The sequence below is a fragment of the Benincasa hispida genome, chromosome 6, assembly GCF_027475165.1.
Source record: "Benincasa hispida cultivar pf3 chromosome 6, pf3_genome.v1.1, whole genome shotgun sequence".
In the NCBI taxonomy this organism is placed as follows: Eukaryota; Viridiplantae; Streptophyta; class Magnoliopsida; order Cucurbitales; family Cucurbitaceae; genus Benincasa; species Benincasa hispida.
In genome coordinates this window covers 41,958,134-41,980,798 of record NC_143483.1, presented here as the reverse complement: position 1 = coordinate 41,980,798, position 22,665 = coordinate 41,958,134, and the positions used below count along the sequence as shown (strand labels likewise).

General features: G+C 36.9%; 1 protein-coding gene across 1 annotated transcript; it reads right to left on the bottom strand.

Moving 5' to 3' along the window:
• Positions 1–221: 221 nt before the first annotated feature.
• LOC120079939 (zinc finger CCCH domain-containing protein 40-like) lies at positions 222–4,931 on the bottom strand. The gene is made up of 5 exons (XM_039034405.2): positions 4,642–4,931; positions 4,091–4,347; positions 3,471–3,740; positions 3,060–3,283; positions 222–1,319 (listed from the first exon to the last, which is right to left on the bottom strand). The coding sequence occupies exons 2-5, from the start codon at positions 4,193–4,195 to the stop codon at positions 404–406; spliced, it is 1,515 nt and encodes a 504-aa protein (XP_038890333.1). The 5' UTR covers positions 4,196–4,347; positions 4,642–4,931; the 3' UTR covers positions 222–403.
• Positions 4,932–22,665: the final 17,734 nt, after the last annotated feature.

The window sequence follows — 22,665 nt, the reverse complement described above, 5'->3', positions numbered from 1 at the left end:
ATTTCTCTAATAGTTAATGAATTAATTTTTCATTGATTTTAAAACTCACGATTAAAGGATAAGGCCCAAGGAACCCCCTAAAATAATAACGTTGTATCGAAAGAAACGTTGATAGATTCATACAAATTATCAGTAACTTAAAGGTAATAATTAACTTTCGGACTGTTTGTAACAAACGAATTTAACTTCCATTTCATTTTAGATTTAAACTAAGAAGAAACTTCGCCTCAAGAAAGACTGAAGGAATGGAATTAACAAATCCAAATTGTTCACCCTGTTTCCAGTAAAAAAGTACGTCATGTTACATAACAAAGTCGAGATATAAACAGGGGGTGGCTAATGCCTTTCCGAGTTCTACGCCTCCCCATCCAAATGAAGTATTCAGTTTTAGAGTAGTCTTGATCTATGATGATGCGGGTTCGGAAGACGTCGAGGATGGAGCAGCCACTGAAGGTGTCGATCCCAGCGGGGCTGAGCCATGGGATGGAGGGCCTGAGCCCGGTGGTGCAGAATGCTGCTGCTGATATTGCTGGGAACCTGGAGGATGGGGCTGGGGCTGGGACTGTGGCGGGGGTGGCATGCCTGAATGATAAGGAGGGTATGGTGGATAATGTTGCACGTACCCGTACGGCGGATAAAACTGTTGTTGATATTGTGCAGGTGGTGGTGGGTGCATTGTGTGATAGGGAAATTGATGTCCCTGTTGGTGTTGTTTCTCAGACCCGGGTCTAGTATCGGTTGAACCTGTAGGTCCGTTAGGGGGCACCCCCGCATCGTGAGTCGAAACCAGAGCTCCCATTCTTTGAGGGTCCATTGATGGGTAGAATGCTCTCTCCTGCTGAGGTGGCGGCGGCGGAATATTGAAGTACTGCATAGCTTGAGGTTGGTCATGTGTTCCTGGAGGGTGTAATTGGTTGTGCTGCTGTGAGATAACTGCTCGCGGCAGCATTCCGCTGTGAGCCATTGCTGCTTGTTTCGCTTCATCAGAACCTTCCGTCTCAGCTTTTGGTGCTTGAGGTCTGCCCCACATCAATTTCAATCTAAGGCCTTTAATTACCAGCTTGTTAGAAAGCTCTTCTGCGGCCTTCTCTGCACCTTCTCTGGTAGTGTAGGTTACAAAAGCACATGCTCGTTGTAGCACCATTCTGATAGATTCGATTTCGCCATGAGCGTAAAAGTTATCTCGAAGATCTTGCTCAGAGACTCGAGCATCAAGTCCACCCACATACAAGGTTCTAATACTCTCATCCTCTGGAGGTTCCAGAGAAGGCATCTCTCCAGCCTTGTTAAGAAGCTTCAGTGCAACTGGATCATTAACCCTGAGGAGTTGGAAAAGAAAGTATCATTAGTAATATATCTGCCTACATTCTAAATGACAAAATATGTAACACGTTTAAAAACATTTTTAACATTCTAGCAAATAGCAGACCAAAATATGAGAAAGAAATATAGTTCAGCCATCTATTTCGGCTTTGTAATCAACATGCAACCATTAATCAAATTAAATTAGATATTATCCATAACTACCCATATGAGAAAGAAATATAGTTCAGTCATCTATTTCGGCTTTGTAATCAACATGCAACCATTAATCAAATTAAAATAGATATTATCCATAACTACCCATACATCTCATAACACCAACCCTTCCAACTCCCTAGAACTCGATAACACGGCCGTACAGCTTATAGAACAGATCCTGTTCAAGTAAGATCATAACTCTTTTCTAAATAAGGAAGAGTAGAATAAATATCTTTCCATTAATTCCAATAAGTGCCTCTAACCCCACCCGATAGTCATTCATAGATGCCCTTAACCCCACCCTTTCTTAGCTGACAGTTCACTCTGTTCAATTTGGGACTGTATATGTTGGAGACGGGGACCTTTGAGGTTTATGTGGCCCATAACAGGGATTCTGGCCTTGTTGAAACCCTCATGATCGAGGAGGTTCTGTTTCATCTTCCTAGTGTAGTGTTCTCCAGAGTGCTAGAAGATTATATCGTTTGGAGAGGTATTTGGATGAGGCTTGGTTTTTCTCTCCCGCAGTCTCTCCCTTCTTCCAAATGCATGTAGGGTCCATTGTCCATTTTATGTTTGCCCTTTTGTATTCTTAAATAAATGAGTATCAAAGTTCATAGCAACTATAGTCCCGATAAGAGATTCTGCAACTCTGAATCATAGACATACAACAAATAACAAAAAAGGAATTGCAAGAGAATCCCTCCCAAGGATTGGACTCCACACACAAAAACCCCTTCTTCTCCCAAGCCTAAAGACAACCTCCCCCAGCAAAGCCAAAAGAGAAGCCATATTTGTTGCTTATCTATCAGTCAAGAAACGAAATAGAGCTCCCTGTCCAGACCAAAAAATCAGAAATTGCTCTATTTGTAAGGGAAGACAAATGGAAAAGAATGATAAAATGCAGAGCAAAGGGAACCCAGTCCCACCTAATGATCCTCCCAGAACTACATTCCTTTCTCTTCCCAACCACACAATGAACCAAGTGAGAGAAAGAAGAGTAGAAGAAATATCTTTCCACTAATTCCGATAAGTGCTTTTAACCCCACCCAATAGTCCTTCAAAAGGATGAGGCCTCAACTTACTTACAATAATCATGTGCCAAAGAGAGTGGGGTTCAAAGAGATAACACCACATCCATTTGGCAAATAAAGCTTTATTGTGAATCCTTAAATTCCCAATTTCAAACCCCCGAAGTAAACCAACCTCAAGAATCTCCCATCTAACCAAATGAGACCTCTTACCTTCATCCACCCCTTCCCAAAGGAAATTCCACACAAGTTGATCAATAATCTTATAAACAGAGCACGGCACGTTAGATTAATTGTTCACGCATGAATAACTGAGCAATTATCCTCATCTTCCAACAAATAATTACTTTTGGAAGACTATACTTCATATGTTATAAAGCCCAAACAAAGCGTAAAATATGCAAACAAATGCAAGATGATAACTGAAAAAATCAAAGAGAAATTTGGGTGGTCAGGGACAAAGAATGGACACAAAAAGCTAATCATTCAAAAGGAATAGATCATCCATACCCATAATATCGATCCTTGATATTTTGCTGGGACAACTCTCCAGTTTCAGGCATCTCATGTCTGTAAGGGCATTCAGAACCTCTAGTGCATTCACCCCTAATATAGAAACTACAAACATGTGCACGGTTCCTCTTGTAGTATGGTGTGGTTCGTTGAAGCTTCAGAATAGTATCGTTTGGTCGTGCCTTTCCATATGAGGACTCATAATCAATACCAGCTCTAGCCTGCATGGTCAACATTGAACCAAATAAGCATAAAGCAAGTAAGCAAAAATGAAATTGCATGCACCTGCTAAAGCAATCAAATTGAAAAATTACAATTACTTTAATCCTCACCGAATGTATTTCACCAGTAACTACAAAGAGTAATCATGCTATAATAAAAGGAAAAACTGCAACAGAAAGTGCATACCTTCCGATCATGCTCCTCGGCAAAATATTCCCTATTCACATCACTCTTGGGAATAGCATCATTGGAGTTGATAGACAGGGCAGTGTCTCGAACTTGAACTGGTAAGCCATATTCAAGGTCCAAAAGGCAAACTTGACATACATTTTTTAACTTACTACATGTCTGGCAAATCTCTGTTTTCTTATATCTAGCATCCCGTCCAGGCCTCCACCTGAAAACTGTAAATGGACGCGTGCAAATTTTGCATTCTTTATCATAATCAGCTTTCGTCTGTCAAATGTCACATTCATTTAATCAAAAGTTATGCCTTAATCAAATATTAAGACATTAATTGCAAAAGAAGACAACTCCGATGTCCATAATCCATCCATTGCTCTCCCACACATCTCATGCTAGTGAACCTATAAAATTCATAATGGTTGACAGAAACCATCTCGGTTCGTGTTCTACCAAGTACATTAATTTACAGCATCATCACGAACATTAATTTGAGGACTTATTCGAACATTCAAGTGATTAATTGTGAACTTTTGAGGGTAATCAAAGAACGGGATCAAAGTAACTCATGGGGTTGGGGGTACTAACGTTAAATAAGATAAAGGAACCAAGAACGAACGTACCATGCGAACGTAGGGGTTATCGCCGAGGCAAGACTCACAGATGATGGGGAAATCAGAGCGCTCCCAGCCATCAGCTTCCAGATCCCTTAGCAACCGATGCGCCATGGAAAATCCTAGTCGAGCCCAACTCTGACCTTGTTGCCTTAAGTGGAACTTTCAATAACTCGATGAACTGTTAGGAAACCTCCAAACAATAACTCAGCCTTCAAACTCGATGAACAACATAGCCATGGGAGGAAGGACTGGTTACCAGAAAACTACAAGAAAATTACATAAAATATTCCATTAGCCTCCAATAAATATGAAAATTAAAGATTAAAACATTCGACTTAATAACCCGAACCTAATTCTTCTCATAAACATCACAGAGAACAAAATTAAATGCACATGTAGACAACAAAATAAAAGGAACAGAATTATATTGATATGAAGTAAATTTCTTGATTACAATAAATAAATTAAAGACTAAACAAAAGGAGAATCTTAGATCTACAATCGGGGCGAGGCAGGTGGACGAAAGAAAAAAGAAGGTGGAGAGGAAATTGACTCACGAGAAGAACAGAAATGCAGCGAAAGGCGAACGGGCGGCTCGACGGAGAACTAACGGCGGCGGCGCGGCGAACGACGAACGTCAGGCGAGCAGATGGACGAGAGAGAGGGACTACTCACTCAGCACGCTGCTCAAACGAAGGAGAATGAAAACCCTAAAAATCTTATTATTATTATATTTTGAAGAAATTTTATTAGTCTTGGACGTGCTCGTGGCCGGACGAAACAACTTTTGTAAATAGCAATGTTATCTGTATATAGTATTCCATTAAAAGCCAAAACAAGCATAGTTGACTAGCTTACGAATATGTTAACTATATCATACGATATGTGGTTAAAATTTCTTTGTTACTAAAAAGAATTGACGTATTATATTGAAAATTAAAGGAAAAAATATATTTTTGATCACTGAAGTTGGAGTTTATTATCTACCTGTCACTAAAGTTTTAAAATGGACCATTTAGAATTATTTTCCAAACTTTAGGAACTAAAGTGTCACGTTTGAGACTTCAGAGACCAAATAGAAACAAGCTCAACCAAAAATGCATTTTGTCCAAAACTAAATACTAAATTGGATGCGAGCAAGCTTTAAAAATGTTGATGTGGATAAAAATTTTAAGGTCTCAATTTTACGAAGATTGGTGTGCAATCGATGATTCTCTACCCCATTTGTGACGGGTTTTGTGAGTAGAGACTTTCAATTCTTTTAAACATTTCTTAATCATACTTTCATATCCTCAGGATCCCTCTCAGTTGGATGTGAACTCAGTTCATTCATGTTCCCTACCTAAACTTAGGGAGTTACATGCCCACCAGCTTCCGCTTGGTTCATCCTTGAACCATATCTCTGATACCATCTGTAACGGTCCACAAACCAATACAAGTCTTTTCAATATGCTTTATCCTCACTCACATGCATCCTAGAAAAAATTTCAGGAGGTCACTCAACATGGGATTGTTCCAAATTGAGCCACTGAAAAGGAAGATGCACCTTGTTAATATAGGTGCTGACTTTTAGTTCTTTTAAGCATTTCTTAACCATACATTCATATCCTTAGGATCCCTCTCATTCGAATGTGATCTCGGTTCATTCATGTCTCCCTCCTAAACTCGGAATGTTACATAATTTTTCTCTTGAGGGTTGTCCCAGGTAAGGTCCAAAGTCTAGAAGTAGACCATGCTTAAGGGAAACCGAGGGGCAGCATGGGGAAAGGCTCGTCCCAAAAGAGAAAAGCCAGAGCCTCAGTTCCCAGTCGATCAATGGAATCGATGAATATATATTAATTGAAAAGTAACTGAGTCAGGCTCGAACTAGCGTCCTGCATCCTTGAATATCAGAACTAGCCTAACATCGTTGGAATTACACGTAACCCAAGCAATTTCCAAATATAGCCTCATTCAATGACCCAAAAGGAAAAGAGTAAGTAATTTCCAAATGAGATCCATGACCGCACTGTATATGCTTAGTTAAACTATACGCTTCCTCTACTAACTTAGGCATCGAAGTGTGGTAGGCTCGATATCACACCGATGTGAAGAGCGCTCACACAGGTTAGCTTATAAGATAAGATTAAATCTGGATAAACATGTGGATGGACAAGCCCACCAAGGCCCGTGACAACAGCGAACGCATGCGAGTTTTTGGCCAACATTGTTAACGTAACAAATAGTATATTAGAATTTTTTAAATCTATACTTACTATATATAAGAACGGCTATGGGGGAAGAATCTATACATCTCCAATTTACTCTTACATCTTTTGATAATGTGTATTTTGTCCTTTGTTACAACTATTTGTATTGAAGTGATTACATGAAGAAAATGCATGTATTTTCGTGTATACGTGTGATCTAGATCCTAGATATGAAACATCACGATCAAATGGTGGAGACTGTTGGAGAAAATAGTATATAAAAACTAAATACACTAGCAAACTGATTACAACTCAACTAGAAACAGTACACTTAATGTATAATATTTAAACTCAAACTTAAGTAAACTGATATAACAAGGTTTAGATATGGAAATAATCAAAGGCTTGAAATAACCTCAAAACCTTTGGAAACTCAAAATATAGTTAAGGCGTGCTTCTGATAAGCATTGTCCTAAAGACAATTATTTGTGCTGCAGGGGCTGCAAGCAGATTATAGTGATCATCTCAGTAGGATACAACGACTAACTTCGATAGAACTGCAACCTTGAAGTGTTCGGATCTGGCAGAACTCTTGGATACTTACTCTCAACTCAACTCAAGAACAAAAGAAAGAAATAAAGAAATGAGAGAACTCTTTAATTTGGGATGGGATGCTATAAATGAAAAAAGAAGTTGCTATTTATAGGCTAGCAACTTAGTAGCTCTAAAAAATACAAAATAAATCAAAGAAATATAAAAATTGAATTATTTGTCAAAACTCAATTGAGTTGTTACTTGACAAAAATAAAACATAACTCATTCAAATTGAAAGAGCTACAAATTTAACATGCTACAGATTTAACTTTCATATATGTTAAATTTGTACATCAAACTTCATCTTAATTTGATCTTGTTGGGTTGTATGTCCTAAAACTCGCAGTCTGTATATTTAAATATATTCTATTTTGAATAAAGATGTTGTTGAGGTTTATTCAATAAATATGTTATTGAATATGTAAATTACACTTGTAAAGACTAAATCCAATAAATTAAGATCCATGGCTATTATATGAATACTTGGACTTTATGTGAAAACATAAAGATGGATCAAATTTGAGTAAATAGCCAAAATGATCTATAGTATATGAATAAGGTTGGATACCTTATTCTGGTAACACTATCGGATGCGGTCCACTTTGTATTTAGTACAAACGATGTGATCCTGAATCGTTTATATGGAGACATGCGAGTGAGGGCGTCTTATACAAAGAGTTTATATAAGACCAAGACCAACAAATAAGTTACTCTTACTTTATAACGTTGTTTACTGTTTAAGACGAACTATTTCAAATCGATGACTTAGGTAACTCGATCTTAATCCTAAGCTAACTACGAACTCCTATTTATTCAGAATTATCCTTAGATTTTCATAGGTGAGGTTTGGTTCAACAGCACTGGCTCAATAAGCCTCTCATTTCAGAGGCAAGACCAAGTAGATAGCTGGAGACATAGAGTGCAAGACGAAATTCACTCCTACCTGCTTTTAGGTTAGAAGAGAGGTTGTTCTCTTAAGTACTGATTCCAGATCTTGAACAAGGGGCTCCACCCTCTCATTGGCTCGAGAGGAACTTAGTTGCTGATTGGATCACAAACCAATTGTTCTTTAGAGGATTAACGAGACTTAAGGAGCAAGATGTAATCTTGGGGGTAAAAGAGCATTTGACCCAACCATTATTACAAACAACTTGTGAATGGTCGACTTACTGGTTACGGTTAAATCAAGTAGACAGAAATGAAGGAACTCATTTTAAAGAGATCCTTGAGCGGAAGCAGATCGTCCAAGTTCTATTTTGATTGAAAAAACAAATTTACAATAAACATTCAAGATATGCATTCTAAACAAATTACAACATGTTATTTGTAAAGAAATAGAGTTCAAGAGATTATACTTTTGAAGAACGTTTCTTCGTGTAAACCCCCTCGAACTATCACGAACCTCAAACTCAACAAACCTTGAAGACCCTCTTCAAGAACTTCACGAACCAAAATAGAAGACACAACCACTAGGAGCCTTCGGTATACTCAGGCTGAGAGTCTAGGAGTTGTGGGCTCTGACTATTTTGGTTAGGAGGGTAAGTTTTTAGTTTGTAGGAGAAAGAAGATTAAGGAAGAATACATAACAGTTCTGTTCTTTTCTCTATCGTATAGTAAAGCACTCAATCGTGTAGTTCTCAATGTGAGTTTGTAAGGAAGAAAAGAAAATAAATCATTTTATTCCATTTTCCATAAAACTACTTAACCACCCACTAAGGTGGTTGAAGAGAAAAGAGGAATAATTATCCAAAATAATAAAATTAATATAAATAAATATAATAACCAACTTATCATATCTTATTTATATTAAACTATATGTTATATCAAATATAACACATAATATATAGTTTTAATATTGATATAAACTATAATTTATTTTCTCTATTTTACAGCATTTAATATAAATCATATTTATATTAAATTTAACAACAATTAATCACATTCATAGAAAATATATTTGAATTTCATTCAAATATTTACTTCCTCCAATTAAACTATAATGTATCAAATACATTATAACAATTGTATCATATATAATTGAATCAATTTAATTATATCATATATAATCAAATTCTCTCTTATTAATTTGATCATTTCAAATTAACCCAAAAACTGATTCTCAACTAAATCCTTTTAAGCTACCAAGAGGACCTTATGGACCTGTAGCTTGAAGCTCCAACAGTATATGAATAATTAATTAAACTCTTTAATTACATTATCTATCATTCGTTAACTGTCAGGCATTCTACTAAATACCGACAGCTGCAATATTCGCACTATAGATATATTTTCATGTCCACTGAACTGGATATAATCAATCAACAGTGACGACCCTTCACAAATTGCTCGTAAGTACAGCTGGACCAAATTACCATTTTGCCCCTATAGTTACATCTAACTCCTTAAGTACCATTGATCCCTCTAATGAACAATAGATCATAGTCCTACTATGACTAAACCCCTCTCAAGCTAGGAGAGGGTATGACGCCACATTGTTCAAGACCCGAAATCAGCCCTTAAGGGAGCAATTTATCTACTTATCTCTGCTTTGGGAAATGAGTGAATGACATCTTGTGTAGTTGTGTTCCCAGCTCCCGAATCAGACAAATCCTCAAAATGGTAGGCTTGTTGAGTTGGCGATCTGGCTACTCTCACCCATACAAATCAAAGGCCGCCCTTATAGGTAGGAGTTCACAACTCACTCAGAATTAAGGTCATATTACCTATAGTCATTCTGGTTAAATGAAAGTTTCTATGATGAACGGTGTTATATAATGAGACTAAACATTTCGTGGTCTGGTCTTATACAAACTTCTTTGTATAAAATATCCCCGCTCGCATGTTTAATACATGAATGATCAGGATCAGATCATTTGTAGCACTTTATAACATTTGTAACACCTATAAAGCGAGTCATACTCATAGTGTCACTAGGATAAGGTATACAACCTTATCCATATACTACAGACCATTTAGGTTATCACTTAAACATAATCCACCTATATGTCTCCACATGCATGTTCAAGTTACAACGATAACCTTGGATGTTCGTTTATTGGTTTGTGGTTAATGTAACTAAAATATCACATGTGTTTATAAACAAAGTGAATAAAAATATCATATATTATTAATCACATAAAAGTTTATTCATACAAAGTTTACAAACTATAGGACCCTACGAGATTTAGGGCATCAACCCCAACAATCTCCCACTTGTCCTAAAGCTAGTAGGGTGTACAAGATAATAAAAATACAAGTACACAAAATAATAAACTAGGAAATAACACGCCCAGTACAAGATCTCCCACTTGCCCTAGTCCGGTTGTGGTCTGTCCTATAGACTCATACTGAAGGAAATCTAAAACAAAGATCTCCATGAGCAGCGGAAGTGGATCGTTCTGAATTCCAATCAGAATGAACATAATAATTACAGTCTAACCAGAAACGAATATATTATGCATAAATAGAAATTACAACATGCTATAAAAGAATATAAGGGATAGAGTATGCGTACCTTTAAAGAACTATTCTTCAAGTATCCCTCGATCAATCTCTAATGCATCCAACAATGCACTCGAACCCAATGACCAGAACATCCAACGAACTCGAACACAAGATCGTCTGAATGCACCTCGAATCTAATCGAGTCCAACTCGATGCATGAATTGAGTAAGAACTGAAGGAACTCTTATTCAAGAGAACCCATGAGCGGACATAAGATCTTTCCAAGCCCATTGTGACAGAATTAAAGGCATTCACAAATATATAGAACAATTATGCATCTTCTAACAAATTACAACATGCTTTCATAATTAAATACAAAAGGAGTGAGAGACTTACCTTTGAAGAACGTTTCTTTTGAATATCTCTTGCTCTCGTGAAGAACTGGACAACAACCTGTTGCTCTCGTTTAGATCGCCTACCCAATCTCTTGGTAATCACGAACAATCTTCTCCACGAACAAGCACTCTTAGACACCACCACTCGACAACCTTGGTATTCTCGGAGTGAGAATCCAGGAGGTGTGGGCTCTGTTGGATTTGGTAGAGGGATGGAAGAAGGCAACGATCGAACTATACGATCATGCAAGTGGGAGAATGTACTGTTTATCACATAGATTTTGTATGCTTGATCGTTTAGTAAAACTCGGTTGGTACACGATCATTTAGTAAAAACACTATTGATCGTTTACACGGTTGTTTAGTAAATCTCGCTTGGCATGCAATCGCATAGTAAATCACGTTAGATCGTCTACACGATCGTTTAGTAAAAGGCGTTTTACACGATCGTTTAGTCTCTCGCTTAGAAGGTTATCGTGTAGTCTCTCATGAGCTAAACGATTAGTACAACACTTAATGAAGCGATCTTTTTACAAAATGAAAACTATTTTTATTTTACCCTTCAGTTATGAAAACTGAACATAACCTCCCACTTTTATGGTTAATGGAGAAAAATAACCAACCACAATTATCTCATAACTGTTTAATTATAAATAAATACAATAACTAAATTATCATATTATATTTATAACCTATAGTTTTAATATCACATTATATGTAATATTTAAACCATATTTCTTTTCTCCTTTAATTAATATAAATCATATTTATATCGAAATCCTCCAATTAATGTATTTCATACATCATGTCAATTATATCACATATAATTGAACCAGTTTAATTATATCATATATAATCAAACTTCCTCTTGAACACTTCAAACTAACCCAAAAACTGATTCTCAACTTGAATCCATTGAGCTACTAAGGGGACCTTATGGACCTGTAGCTTAAAACTCCAACAGTACGTGAATAACTTATTAAACTCTTTAATCATGAGATCCACCATCCGTTAACTATTAGGCACTCCACTAAAGACCGACAGCTGCACTATTCTCACTACAAATATATTTATGTGTCCATTGGATATAACCAGTCAATAATACGATAATCCTTCACAGATTGCTTATAAGTACAGCTGGGCCAATTTACCGTTTTGCCCCTGTAGTTACATCTAACTCCTTAAGTACCACTGATTCCTCTAATGAACAATACATCATAGTCCTACTATGAGTGAACACCTTTCGTGCCATGAGAAAGTGTGTGGCGCCACATTGTTCAAGCCCTAGAATCAGCCCTTAAGGGAGAAATCTATCTACTTACCTTTAATTCAGAGAATGAGTGAATTTCATCTTGTGTAGCTGAGTTCCCAGCTCCCCAATTAGACTAATCCTCAAAGTGGTAGGTTTGAGTCGGCAATCTGGCCATTCGCACCCATGCAAATCAAAGGACCGCCCTCATAGGTAGGAGTTCTCAACTCACTCAGGATTAAGGCCATGTTACCTATGGTCATCCTAATGAAATGAAAGTCTCTGTCATGAACGGCGTTATAGTAAATAATAAAATAGTCAGTTTTAACAGTAAACGATCATTATAAAGAAAAGTGACTATTTTTGTGGTCCAGTCTATATGAAAACTCATTGCATAGGACACCCCCACTCACTTGTCTCAACATGAACGATCTGTGGATCATATCATTTGTAGCACTTTACAACTTCTTGTAACAATTACAAAGTGGGTTGCATCCAATAGTGTTACCAGGATGAGATACCCAATTTCATCCATATACTTATTAGACCATTTAGGCTATATACTGTTAGCTTGATCCTGTTTATGTCATTACATAAAGTAACAGTATTCAAACTATAGCCATGGATATGTTTATTGGATTTTCATAATAGAATGCAAAATCAACAACTTATTATTATTGATAAATAGAATGTTTAACACGAACTGCAAGTTCTAGGATATTCCTAACAATTAATATATAACTTTATATAAACAAAAATGAATTAAACCATAACATACATTCCATACAACCATTCAACCTTATATTATAACATTTATAATATAAATGATGCATGGATATGCTATAATGCAAGCATACATATATTATCACTCTTATATTATATGATGCATGAGCATGCTTTATGTAATTTAAACGTGCATACTAATATATTATAACATTTATAGTATAAAATGATGCATGAAATTAAATGCATAACCTATAGCGGGTTTTAAAACTATATGACATACATTATGACATATAAAATAAACATACATTACATGTATATTTAACTAAAGTTGTAGGACTGGGATAGATAATCTCAAAACTGAAAAATAAATGGCTAAACGATTACAAAAGTTGAGTCCACCAATTCGGAACAAGTGAACCGGGTTTTGAACCGCTCTACCAAGAACACTTGTAACTTGATCGTGTAGCAAACTCCTGATCGTTGAGCAACGAGGCGTAGAGTACAAACGATCATGTATATGCGATCGCGTAGCTTTTGACTATGTGATGAGCATGAAAGTCTATGCGATTGTGCAACGTGCATTGAGTATCGCATACCATGTGATCGTGTAGCTACTGACTGTGCGATGAGCATGATAGTTTACACGATCGTGTAGCGAGCGTTGAGTATCGTATACTATGTGATCGTGTAGCTACTGACTATGCAATGAGCATGATAGTCTACACGATCGTTTAGCAGATGATGTAGCCAATTCAAACACGATTGTGTAGCAAACTTGACACGATCGCATAACGTTAGCTATGCGATCATTTAGAAGATGCTACACGATCGTGTAGTAAACTCTACACGAACACATAACAAAGTCTAAACGATCGTTTAGCTCTAGCTAGACGATACGACTACTGTTTCATCTTCTCCATTGAAACACACTACAAAATTTCTTCTAAAGCTTCACGAACGACTAAAACTTAAACAAATATAGACTCGATTGCAAGTTTAATGCCCCAAAAATGCAGGGGCCCTTACAAATTAACTTTATAATTTAAATAGAAAGCCATAAACAGAGATCACTACCCCGAAACATCCATCAACAACCATCCACATACATTTAACGTTTAAACGCAATGCAGAAATTAAAACCCACCATTATTGTAAATGATTTTAATACAGAAATGGAATTTGGAATAAGAACTACAACTTGGCATTGATATCAATTAAAGGAACTCGTTTTAAAGAGATCCTTGAGTGGAAACGGATCGTCCAAATTCCATTTTGATTGAAAAAACAAATTTACAGTAAACATTCAAGATATGCATTCTAAACAAATTCCAACATGTTATTTGTAAAGAAATAGAGTTCAAGAGATTATACTTTTGAAAAACGTTTCTTCGTGTAAACCCCTTGAACTATCACAAACCTCGAACTAAGCAAACCTGAAGACCCTTTTCAAAAACTTCACGAACCAAAACAGAAGACACAACCATTGGGAGCCTTCAACATACTCAGGGTGAGAGTCTAAGAGTTGTGGGCTCTGACTATTTTGGTTAGGAGGGTAAGTTTTTAGTTTGTAGGAGGTAGAAGATTAAGGAAGAATACATAATAGTTTTGTTCTTTTCTCTATCATATAGTAAAGCACCCAATCGTGTAGTTCTCAATGTGAGTCTGTAAGGAAGAAAAGAAAATAAATTCTTTATTCCATTTTCCATAAAACTACTTAACCACCCACTAAGGTGGTTGGAGAGAAAAGAGGAATAATTATCCAAAATAATAAAATTAATACAAATAAATATGATAACCAACTTATCATATCTTATTTATATTAAACTATATGTTATATCAAATATAACACATAATATATAGTTTTTTAATATTGATATAAACTATAGTTCATTTTCTCTATTTTATACCATTTAATGTAAATCATATTTATATTAAATTTAACAACAATGAATCACATTCATAGAAAATATATTTGAATTTTATTCAAATATTTATTTCCTCCAATTAAACTATAATGTATCAAATACATTATAACAATTATATCATATATAATTGAATCAATTTAATTATATCATATATAATCAAATTCTCTCTTATTAGTTTGAACATTTCAAATTAACCCAAAAACGGATTCTCAACTAATTCTTTTTGAACTACCAAGGGGACCTTATGGATCTGTAGCTTGAAGCTCCAATAGTACATGAATTACTAATTAAACTTTTAATTACATTATCCACCACCCGTTAACTGTCGGACACTCCACTAAATACCAACAATTGCACTCTTCACACTACAGATATATTTCTGTGTCCATTGGATATAACCAATCAACAGTACGATGGCTCTTCACAAATTGCTCGTAAGTATAGCTGGGCCAAATTATCGTTTTGCCCCTGTAATTACATCTAACTCCTTAAGTACCACTGATCCCTCTAATGAGCGGAAGCGGATAGTTCCAAATCTCATTGAGAAGGAAAACAAACAATTACAGTCTAAAACAGTAGATTATGCATAAACAATAAATTACAAGCATGATTCTTTAATTGAACAAGGGATAGAGTATGCAAACATTTGAAGAATTCTTTCTTCAAGTATCCCTCGATCGTTGAGCAACTCATTCAACAGTACGAACTTGAGTGCAACGATCAGAACAACCAAGAGTATAAACGGAAGAATCCTTGATCTTTATCGAGTGCAACTCGACCCTCGACCCTCGAATGGAACAAGAACACCACCACAAGAGTTATCTTGATATTCTCGGTGTGAGAATCGAGGAGTTGTGGACTCTGTGTAACTTTGGATAGAGGAATAAAGAAGGTAGACAATCAAGTAAGTGGAAGAAGGAAGAAGTCTATCAGATCGACTTGATACTCGATCGTGTAATAAGAAGAAGCCTATCGTATAGACTTGCTACTCGACCGTGAAGTAACGAGTAACTATCGTATAGTAAACTCGGCACTCAATCGTTTAGTCTGTGAGATGCTATCATTTAGTAAAACTCTTTTACTTGATAGTCTTACTTTTTTTGAAACGATACAATAATGATTCATCAACCTCTGATTTTTGAAAACCATTTTCCTTTTTATCTCACAGTTACCATAACCGTACATAACCTTCCACTTAAGTTGGTCATTAAAGAAAAAAAATAATTAATTATCATATAATTAATATATTATAAATATAATAACTAATTTATCATATTATATTTATAACCTATAGTTTTAATATTTCATCATATGAAACATATAAACCATAGTTCTTTTTCTATTTTATGGTATTTAATATAAATCATATTTATATTAATTCCTCCAATTAAATATGTATCAAATACATCATATCAATTATATCACATATAATTGAATCAATTTAATTATATCATATATAATCAAATTTCCTTTTGTTAATTTGAACATTTCAAACTAACCCAAAATCTAATTCTCAACTTGAACCCATTGAGTTACCAAGGGGACCTTATGGACCTATAGCTTGAAGCTCCAACGATATGTGAATAACTGACTAAACTCTTTAATCATGAGATCCACCATCCGTTAACTATTGGTCACTCCACTAAAGACCGACAGTTGCACTCTTCGCACTACAGATATATTTCTATGTCCATTGAATATAACCAATCAACAGTATGATGATCCTTCACAAATCGCTCATAATTATAGCTGGGCCAATTTAGGTTATCACTTAAGGCGTAAACAGAGACAAACGGTTATGTAATAAATACAGAAATTACAGCATGAAAACTACAAATGATCAAGAAAAGAAATCTCTACACACATTTGTAGACACGTCTCCATGCTCCTTGATCATAAACGCTCGAACACAGCAACCTCGAACGCTTGATCAACACGGCCGCTCCGCAACACAAACACCGCAACACAAACAACACAACACAAACAACACAAACTCCTCAACAACACAAACAGCCTCTACAGAACCTTGACGGCGTCGAGTTGAGTATGACACTACTAGGAAGGCTACCTTGGTATTCTGGGTGTGAGAATCCAAAGGGTGGGCTCTGTGTGGACTTGGTATGAGGCAGAAGAATGGAGGATTCAACAATCGTGAACATGATTGAGCAAGTAGGAGAAGACTGGACCTATCGTATAGATTGATGCCCAATCGTTTAGCAAAAGTTGAGTGATCGTCTAGCGAAAGCTAAGCGATCGTTTAGCTGCGTGTCTGTTGCTTGCAAAAGACTACACAATCATTTACTAAAACAAGCCGTCGCTTAGTAAATCCGTATTTACTTGACAACTTCCGTGAGATTTTTTTTTTTTTAGAGAGAAATCCCAAAATCAATTCTATCAAAAACTTACTAAAATTAGGAAAACAAATTTCCTTTTATCTCACGGTTACCATGAACCACTAATAACCTCCCACTCAATTGGTTATTAGAGAAAAAGATTTAACTATCCAATAATTAATATTATTATAAATATAAATGATAACCAACTTATCATACTATATTTATAACCTAGAATTTTAATATTTCATCTCATGAAACATATAAACCATAGTTCTTTTTCTATTCCATGGTACTTAATGTAAACCTCATTACATTAATCCTCTACTAGATGTGTCTCATACATCATACCGATTATATCATATATAATCAAAATACTTCTTATCAATTTGAACATTTCAAATCAACACTAAGAACTGATCATCAACTAAATCTATTGAGCTACCAAGGGGACCTTATGAACTTGTAGCTCAAAGCTCCAATGGTACATGAATAACTGACTAAACTCTTTTGTCACGGGATCCACCATCTGTTAACTGTCAGGCACTCTACTAAAGACCGACAGCTGAACTCTCCTTACCACAGATATATTATGTGTCCATCTTAACAAATCAGGAGTGCGATAACCCTTCACAGATCGCTCGTAAGTACAGCTGAGCCAATAACCGTTATGCCTCTTTAGTTACATCTAACTTCTTGAGTACTACTGATCCCTCTAATGAACATAAGTCATAGTTCTACTATGAATGAGTCCTCTCTTCCAAAGAGAAGTTGTGGCCACTATGTTCAAGACTAGGAATCAACCCTTAAGGGAGCAATCTCTCTACTTATCCCTGCTTCGAGAAAGGAGTAAATTCCATCTTGTGGATTGAGTTCCCAACTCCTAGATCAGATAAGTTCCCAAAAATCCTAGACACATTGAGTTGGCAATCTGGCCAGTCTGACCCATACTAATTAGAGAACCGCCCTCAAAAGCAGAAGTTCCTAAAACACTCAGGATTGAGGTCATGTCTGCTATGGTCATTTAGGTGAAATGTAAGTCTCTAGTATCAACGACGTTATATACAAAGTCTAGTCATCTCGTGGTCTAGGTCTTATACAAACTCTTTGTATAGGTCACCCCCGCTCACACGTCTCCACATGAATGGTCAGGATCTACCATTTGTAGTAGTTTACAACACTTGCAAACCTCTACAAAGCGGGCCGTATCCATAGTGTCACAAGGATCAGGTGTCCCTCCTTAATCCTTATACAACAGACCTATTTAGGTTATCACTTGAGGCATTATCCACTTGTATATCACATATACATGCTTAAGTTCACATAAGATAACCAAGGAGCTTTGTTTATTGGATATGAGTAAATGCTAGAATTAAATAACGATTATTTTATTCATCAAACAGTGTGTATCTTTACAAAACAACGAGACTCCGGGAGAATTAAGACACCAATCCCAACAATCTCCCATTTGTCCTAATGACTCGGAAGATTAATGTACAATATACAATAAACTAGGTCGTACCCCAGTATCATCTCCTACTTGCCCTAGATAAGATGTCGCATGTCCTGCAGACCCAGATTCTTCAGGTGACCCTTGAACACTTTAGTCGTGAGGGCCATTTTAAAGGGATCAACAACGTTGTGCAATGATGCGATCTCCATGACTATCACATCACCGCGATGCACAATCTCCCTGATCAGGTGATATTTTCTTCTATGTGCTTACCCCGACAATAACTCCGAGGCTCTTTCGAATTTGCCACAGCCCTGTTGTTATCACAATAAAGAGTGATAGGTAAATCCATATTCGGAACAAATTTCAAATCTGAAAGAAATTTCCTCAGCCAAACAGCCTCCTTAGCTGCTTCACAAGCGGCTACGTATTCGGCTTCCATAGTGGAGTCCACGATGCATCCTTGCTTGATGCTTCACCAGACTAAAACCCCTCCATTCAGAGTAAACACTGACCCCGATATCGATTTGCGAGAATCTCTATCGATTTGAAAGTCATAGTCTGTGTATCCTATAAGGATCAAATCCTTATCTCCATACATGAGCATGTAGTCCCTCATTCTCTGAAGATACTTGAGGATCGTCTTGACCGCCATACAGTGATCAAATTGTGGATTGGACTGATACCGACTGACAATCCCTATTGCATAGCAAATGTCGGGTCTGGTACACAACATTGTATACATTAAGCTTCCGACAGTAGAAGCATAGGGAATCCGTCTCATCTCCTCAATCTCTTGAGGTGTCTTAGGACATTGATCCTTAGACAAAATGATTCCATGCCTGAAGGGTAATAAACCCTTCTTGGAATCCTGCATCCTGTACCTGATCAACATATGATCAATGTACGATGCCTGAGACAAGGCTAACCATTTGTTCTTGCGATCCCAAATGATCTAGATCCCTAAAACGTACTGTGCCTTACCCAAATATTTCATTTGGAACTAGGCAGCTAACCATTTCTTAATGTCAGTCAGATACCCTACATCATTTCCAATGAGTAGGATATCATCCACATACAATACCAGGAAAGCTACTGAGCTGTTGATGATCTTCTTGTAAACACAAGGCTCATCAATGTTCTAATCAAAGCCAAACGACTTGACAGTAGTGTCAAATCTGAAGTTCCAAGATCTAGATACTTATTTCAGCCCATAAATGAACCTATTAAGCTTGCAAACTCTTTTCTCTTGATCTGGAACGATGAACCCCTCTGGTTGAATCATATAGATGGTCTCCTCAAGATTACCATTAAGAAAGGTAGTCTTGACGTCTATTTGCCATATTTCATAACCATAAAATGTGGCTATAGACAGGAGAATTTGGATAGACTTGAGCATGACAACAAGTGAGAGAATTTCCTCATAGTCTACTCCCTCAACCTGGGTATAACCTTTTACCACGAGTCTAGCCTTAAAGGTTTGCACCTTTCCATCTACATCTCTCTTTCGCTTATAGATCCACTTACACTCAATAGGTCTTACCCCATCAGGTCGATCAATAAGCTCCCAGATGTTATTGAAGTACATAGACTCCATTTCCTGGTTCATGGCTTTAACCCATTCATCTTTGTCAACATCCTCCATTGCTTTCTTAAAAGACAACAGATCCTCGACCCTATCATTCGTAATGAAGTTTTAGGCTTCAGTCAAACCCATGCAGTGATCTGGTGGGTTCATCACCCTCTCAATACGTCGAGGTAGTCTCAACTCTTGAGCTGGTTGACTAGACGTTCCGACCTCAACAACTCTTGTTGATCTATCGGCCTGTTCAACAAATTTTTTTGAACCCTCAGCAGTCTTAATCTCACGCAAAACGAGCTTACTCCGTGGCTTATGATCCCTCATGTGGTCTTCTTCCAAGAAGAAAGCATTTATAGAAACAAACACTTTGTTCTCACTTGGATCATAGAAGTATCCACCTCTCGTTTCCTTGGGGTAGCCTACAAAAAGGAAAACCTTCGAACGCTGTTCCAACTTCTTTGGATTAGTCACTAGCACATGTGCCAGATAGCCCCAAATCCTAAAGTGGCGTAAACTACCTTTACAGCCTCTCCATAACTCAAAAGGTGTTTCAGAAACACTTTTCAAAGGAACGTTGTTCAGGATATAACATGCAGTCTCCACTGCAAAACCCCAAAACGAGTCTGGAAGATGAGCATAACTCATCATAGACCGAACCATGTTCAACAAGGTTTTGTTTCTCCTTTCTGATATACCATTCTGCTGAGGTGTACAAAGGACCAAGAGTTGGGATGCAATCCCATGTTATATCATATAGTTATGGAATTGGAGGTCCATATACTCTCCACCACGATCAGATCGTAGTGTTTTTATCTTTTTACCTAACAAGTTTTCAACTTCAGCCTTATACTTCTTGAACTTGTCAAGAGCTTCGGACTTACGTTGCTTTAGGTAGAGTTACCCGAACCTTGAATAATCATCTATGAAAGAGATGAAATATTCATGCCCACCTTGAGTTCTAACATTCATCGAGCAATAGAGGTATGAATGTAGAAGCTCCAAGGCTTCCTTGGCTCTATAACCTTTTCCAGTAAAAGGCCGTTTGGTCATCTTGCCTTCGAGGCATGATTCATATACCGGCAAGGATTTTTCTTCTAAACTCTTTAGAAGTCCACTTTTCACCAACTTCTCAATCCTATTGAGGTTGATGTGACCTAACCTTAGATGCCAAAGATGGGCGTTTTCCTTAGGAGAAACCTTTAGTCTTTTAGCTATTGTTTCCGTACTGAACATTTCAGTGTTAAACAAGGCTTTTATGACTAACGAACTTAGTACATATAAGTTACTTTCCATTAAACCATGACCAATCTCCATTCCATTCTTGAAAATAAACAATTTATTCTCAGAAAAGGAGACGGTATAGCCTTGTTCAATGGGACAAGAAACCGAGATTAAGTTCCTCTTAATTTGAGGGACTACAAAAACATTATCCAGTAATAGATAACGTTTCTTGTCAACAAATAACTTCAGCCTTCCTACAACAACATTTGAAACAATCTCACCAGTACCGACTCGAAGAGTCATTTCTCCCTATGGCAACGTTTGCCAGGAACTGAATCCTTGGTAAGAGGAACTGACATGATTGATAGCACCCAAATCAAGGATCTTGGTAGAATCATCATTCTCTACCAAACACATCTCCAAGATGAATAAATCAGATTTACTATCTTGTCTCCTCTTTTAGATAGTAGTGGGATCGAGGTTGTTTGCCACGAAAGATGTTTCACACTATTCTTTCCACTGTAAGTAGTCAGTCATTTTAAAAGCTTTAAACGAAAATACTAACGAGTTGCAGAAAATAAAAACACATTGACTTACGTTAGGTTTTAAGTAAATACTCATTGTAAAACAAAACAGCACCCAATAAGGTTGTATCAAAACTAATATGAACCCCGTGTGACATTTAGTTCGTAATGACACTTCAAAAGTTTAGGACAAAAGCCGCCAGTGGGAAGTCAGTTATCCTTCCTCTGAATTGAGAAGTTCTCAACTAGTCATTAATATGAGAACAACTCTTGCTTGTATAACGGCTGGCCATAATTGATTTGGCCAACTTACTTAACAATGTCCCTAAGTGTGACCCACCATTTTAGGCCCTAGAGGTCCGCCCCAAAAAGCCAATCCGAAGGGAAAAAATCCAATTGGGAAAAACCTAAAGAGACCCTATCCATTTCTGGAGTTCACCTTGAACTTGACCAACTGTACAAAACCTATCCAAAGAGGACGCTCCTAGGGCACCACGAGGGAGTACAGAAAAATCTCACGGTGTGAACCAATGACAGAGACCATAGGATGTGTTGACACATACTCTTCGCCCACTTACTATAAACACTCTTTCCGTCCACCTTGATATTGACTCATGCAAACACCATTCAAAAGGGGATGCTCCCAGGGCACCACGAGGCCAAGCATGAATCTCACGGTGTGAACATACATGGAGAAACGTGAGTGGAATCATAGACATATCATATACATCTCTTTCTCCCACTGAGTATTTTATAACCTAGGGTTTAGCTAACTTAGAAAAAACATGGCTAAGGATTTTAGCTAAGTGACTTTTAGGTTTGCCCAGGAGTAACTTTTTCCTTGGATAGTTAAACAAATTTTGATCATCATCTATTAAAGTCTTTAACGGAGTCTTTGACCAAATCGCCGCATGCTTGTTGAAAATCTATCTAATTCACCTTTTCA

Bases quoted from the DNA above. Each gene is read 5' to 3' on its own strand.
- LOC120079939 (XM_039034405.2), bottom strand. From the start codon at position 4,195: ATGGCGCATCGGTTGCTAAGGGATCTGGAAGCTGATGGCTGGGAGCGC. The intron at 3,741-4,090 runs GTACGTTCGTTC...GACATTTGACAG, and splicing joins ATAACCCCTACGTTCGCATG to ACGAAAGCTGATTATGATAA. The intron at 1,320-3,059 runs GTATGGATGATC...CCAACTCCTCAG, and splicing joins ATCAAGGATCGATATTATGG to GGTTAATGATCCAGTTGCAC.